The 4,287-nt window shown below is 45.5% G+C and overlaps 1 protein-coding gene across 1 annotated transcript; it reads right to left on the reverse strand.

The window, feature by feature from the left end:
* Positions 1-687: 687 nt before the first annotated feature.
* LOC128122183 (WAP four-disulfide core domain protein 18-like) lies at positions 688-2,912 on the reverse strand. The gene is made up of 3 exons (XM_052757524.1): positions 2,803-2,912; positions 2,058-2,206; positions 688-887 (listed from the first exon to the last, which is right to left on the reverse strand). The coding sequence occupies exons 1-3, from the start codon at positions 2,882-2,884 to the stop codon at positions 837-839; spliced, it is 282 nt and encodes a 93-aa protein (XP_052613484.1). The 5' UTR covers positions 2,885-2,912; the 3' UTR covers positions 688-836.
* Positions 2,913-4,287: the final 1,375 nt, after the last annotated feature.

The following is a 4,287-nucleotide window of genomic DNA, read 5'->3' on the forward strand; positions in this document are numbered from 1 at the left end:
GCTTCTATTAATTAAAACTGCTTGGCCATTAGCCCAGGCCTACCATTGACTAACTCCTACACTTAAACCCAGCCCATTTTGGTTAATCTATAAATTGCCAAGTTTTCCATGGCTTTACCTGTGTGCCATTACATGTTACTCCCTGGATGGTGGGCTGGCGTCTCCTGACTCAGTCTTCCTCTTTCCAGAATTCTTCTTATCCACTTCCGCCACTTATACTTCCTGCCTGGCTACTGACCAATCAGTGTTTTATTAAACCAATGTACAAAAGCATTATCCCACAGCACCCCAGAGGTCATGGTGGTGCTCCTGGAGGTAGAGATCCAGTCCTGCTGGATGTTGTATCATCTTAAATGGGGAGTTCCTGAGCCCTTCTTGCTTCTCCTGAAATCTGTCCCAGTAAATGCAGCTCCAGCAGGCCTGCTCTGTGGGACATGCTCAGGTTCATTGTTTGCTTGGCCAGACTGATTGTCACAAAATGCACCCAGAAAATATTCTTATGTCTTCTACCTTATTTGGAGATTCAGTGATGGCATGAGAAGAGGGATTTTTGAGGAGCAACTTTTCCCCTAATCTGCCAGGATCCTGGTGGTTTGGTGTCCATGGACTCTGTAGAGGCTACAGGGACGGCTCTGCTAATCAGAATAGTCAATAGGATGCACAAATGGGAAGAACTCTTCAACAAGAGAATGCTAAGGATTGTTTATTTTGGACACAGACACTAGGAAGCAGTCACCACATCATAGATCTTCATCTCCTAAGGATGCAGTTCTAGGGCTAGGGAGTCGGCAAGCTTGGGCTCCGTGGACTCAGAAGAAATCCTCTGGGACTGGTCATCAGTTATGCTTATAAGTATCAAATCCATCTTTCACATGACTGTCAGCCATCTACAATAAAATTTTAATCATGGTTTTCATCTCTTTAGAAACCTCCAGCTTTTCAGCCCTCACTGGATGTCTGGCAGTTCATTGCTGTTTGGATGTGGCCTTGTTGTAGTGTTTTATCTCCATTCAACACACACCCCAACTGATACCACAGCTATCCAGGGCAATCATTTCCCCATCTCCCAAGGAGGGCCAGCATATCTCCCACCTTCTGAACTTGCCTTCCTCGTCTGGTGGACTTTGTGTATCCTAACTTAAGCTTTCTCCTCATTGACCTCCACTCTGACATCTCTCTGCCTCCCCCAGGCAATGCTAGTCACCGTTGTTAGAACTTAGTAGAAGCTGGTGCAGAGCTCATGCTGACACACAGGCCTGCTTCTCTGGTCCAGTTACATTTACTTTTAATCTCCATTCTAACACCTGCCTGCCCAATGTATAAAGTGTTCAAATGGATGAATGTTACCACAGAGATCAGTGTCTCTCTCCCTCCCAGGAACACCTGCTCTCCTGAGACAGTCAGATCTCTGAGGCTGGGGAGGGGAAGAAGAGTGAGACATCTCAGTTTATGACCATGTGGACCTAAGTCATGGTGACTTGTGTCACTTTAATCTCAGTGCGACTGCTTTGCAGAGGAGAGGGCCACAGATCATGTAACCCAGTGTCCTGCTGCCCTGTACTTCCAGTTCTTTCTCTTGGACACATCCAGACTCTTGTGTGCAGTTAGTGGACAAAGCCACATGAGGCTGTCCCAGCAAAGTCTCCTGGAAACTCAAACCCTTGGACATACCTTGAAAGGATGTGATGTTTTGCATGATAATGGCCCCAAGGGGCTTATATATTTGAATACTTGGTCCCTAGTTGTTGGAGCATTTGCAGAAGGATCAGGAAGTGTGGCCTTGTTAGAGGAGATGTATCACTGGAGACAGGCTAACTATTTTCAAAGGCCCACACTACTCTCAGTTACCCTGTTCTCTGTTTCATGATCATGTGTTAAGATGGAAGCCTTCAGCTACTGCTCCAGCACCATGTCTGTCTGCCTGCTGCCATGTTCCCTACCATGATGGTCATGGACTGACTGTCTGCAACTGTAAACCCTTAATAAACTCTCTTCTATAAGTTACCTTGGTCAAGCTCTCACAACAATAGGAAAGTAAGACACAGGACTATACTCACTTTGAAGACAGGGTTCATGCAGACATAACCACACCCATTGCTACAGCACTTCATTTTACCAGGGCATGATTCATCTCCGGAGCATATCTCATTGCAAGTTCCAACAGTATTTAGGGACAGCTTGGGACAAGCTCCAGGTTTTTGTAATTCTGAAAAAAAAAATGGTGTTTATGGAGCCTGAAGCAGTCAGAAAGACAAGGCTGAGAATTGATGCCAGAGGTCCGAAAGCCTGGTCACCTGCAAGAAACTAGCTTATTCTGTATTCTCCTTTGCACCCGGGGCTCTTCCCTCAGCCTCACCAGCTCCAGTTTCTCTCTTAGGCCTAGTGTTCCCTGGCCATTGGGAGAGTGTGCTCCCTCCCCAAGCCTGTACAGTCTCAGTAGAAAGAACTTTGTACTGTCACAGCCTCTTCTTTACATCAGAGAAGATGCTATAAACCTCTAATGACAGCCAGCCCTCTCTCATCCCACCATACCCCAGGTTCATCTCTGAGCAGCAACTCCAGTGAACCCCACATTCAAGGCACATCTCCAAACCAGATGAGCTGCCCTGATGTATCCAGGCTTCTGTGAAAAGCAACTCTCTCTCTCTTAAGAAAGATAAGAGGATCACTGTTACAGGCCAAAGGAAGTGAATTCGATCCCAGCAGTGGGCACCTGACTTCCCCCTGTTGTAAATGAGCCTCAGGCCCTAGTGTGCTATGATCCCTCTCTGCTTTCAGTTTGGATCCCCTTAATACACTTACCTCTGTGAGAAGACAGAGTATAGGCCTTGTCCATCTCCATGGTGATCAAAGTCACCAGAACCAAGACTGTGGCTGCCTTCATGTTGGCTCTGGCTGGGCTGAATGCACAAGTTAATTTATAGCCTCCATAATGCCAGAAGCATGGGTGTCACTGGAGACAGTCAATGGGAAGTCTATAATAACAAGAGCGTTCCAGAAGCTGCCTGCCAATAGCCTGGCTCCGTTTACTATGACATAACTGGTTTCTCTCCAACTTTTCCATGGTAGATGCAAATGATAACCAGAAAATGTCAAGACACATTATAGCACCATGTTCCTCCTTACAGCACAGCTTAACCCTTTATGAATGGTGAGCAAAGGATATAATGATTTCCATGTAGCTCAGCAGCTCAGAGTGAGAGCTGATGCTGAGATAGCCACTGTGGAGTGTCAGGGCCATCTGGGGCTTCCTGGACATCCAGTTGTGTAAGGATGTGGCATGCTTCTGGGACAAATGGTGGCTGTGTCCTTTGTAGCTCTAAGGATGAGATTCCTTAAACAGGGTGTGGAATCTGGACCCCTTTTACCTGCAAAAGTAGGCAATGAAATCTCTCCTGGAGGAGATGGATACTCAAAGATTTTAAGGTAGCTAGGTCAAGATGAAGGAAAAGAGATGAGCTCCACTATGATGGTCATCTTTGACCAAAACTTCCAGTAAGAAGGCTGTATAGATGAGCAGAGAAAGGATGGGAGCCGTAGGAGAAAGGGCAGTATCCTAGTCTCTGAGTAGAGTGCCTGCCTCTTTTGCTGTCCCAATTATAGAGTCTCAGAGAAAGAGCTGTAGTGGTAAAACACCAACAGCTGTGCTAATGTCCGGTCATCCTGTGACTGGCTTTGGAGTTATCTTTGTAGGGTTACATCTGAGGGATTGTGCTGGGATTGTTTGGTCATGTGCTTTGCTCCATGTGTTTCCAGTCCTTCCTTCAGACTGAGGAGACATGTCTGCGAGCCTGTAACTCTCCCTCTCCCTCTGTTGTATACTAATTCATTTGTGTTTGTGTATAATGCTATCATTTATGGAATAACCAAAAATGAACAAGATACAGCAGTGGTTTTTGTTGTGTTTTGCTTGTTTGTTTAGTTTGGTTTCTTGTTTTTTGTTTTTCCTTATGTGACAGGATTTATCTAACACTGGATGTCCTGGTACTTGCTCAGCAGATCAGGCTGGTCACATAGTCAGTGATACACCTGCCTTTGCATTCTTAGTGCTGGGATTAAAGACATACTTCACCAGCACTTGGCTTAAGACACACCTATTTTAATGGAAGCAACAGGCCACGCAGTTCTGCTTTGCATGGTAACCCTGGAAAGGCAAAGACAAGGTTTTTTTCTAGCCTTAAATAATGATATTAATCCTAATATCACTTATGACACAACACACAGTAAACCCATCTCTCTATCTCTATGCACATACATACCTATACACATGTGTTACAGAAATGACTG

This window comes from Peromyscus californicus, unplaced genomic scaffold (assembly GCF_007827085.1).
Source record: "Peromyscus californicus insignis strain IS unplaced genomic scaffold, ASM782708v3 Scaffold_3__1_contigs__length_106647218, whole genome shotgun sequence".
Classification (NCBI taxonomy): Eukaryota; Metazoa; Chordata; class Mammalia; order Rodentia; family Cricetidae; genus Peromyscus; species Peromyscus californicus.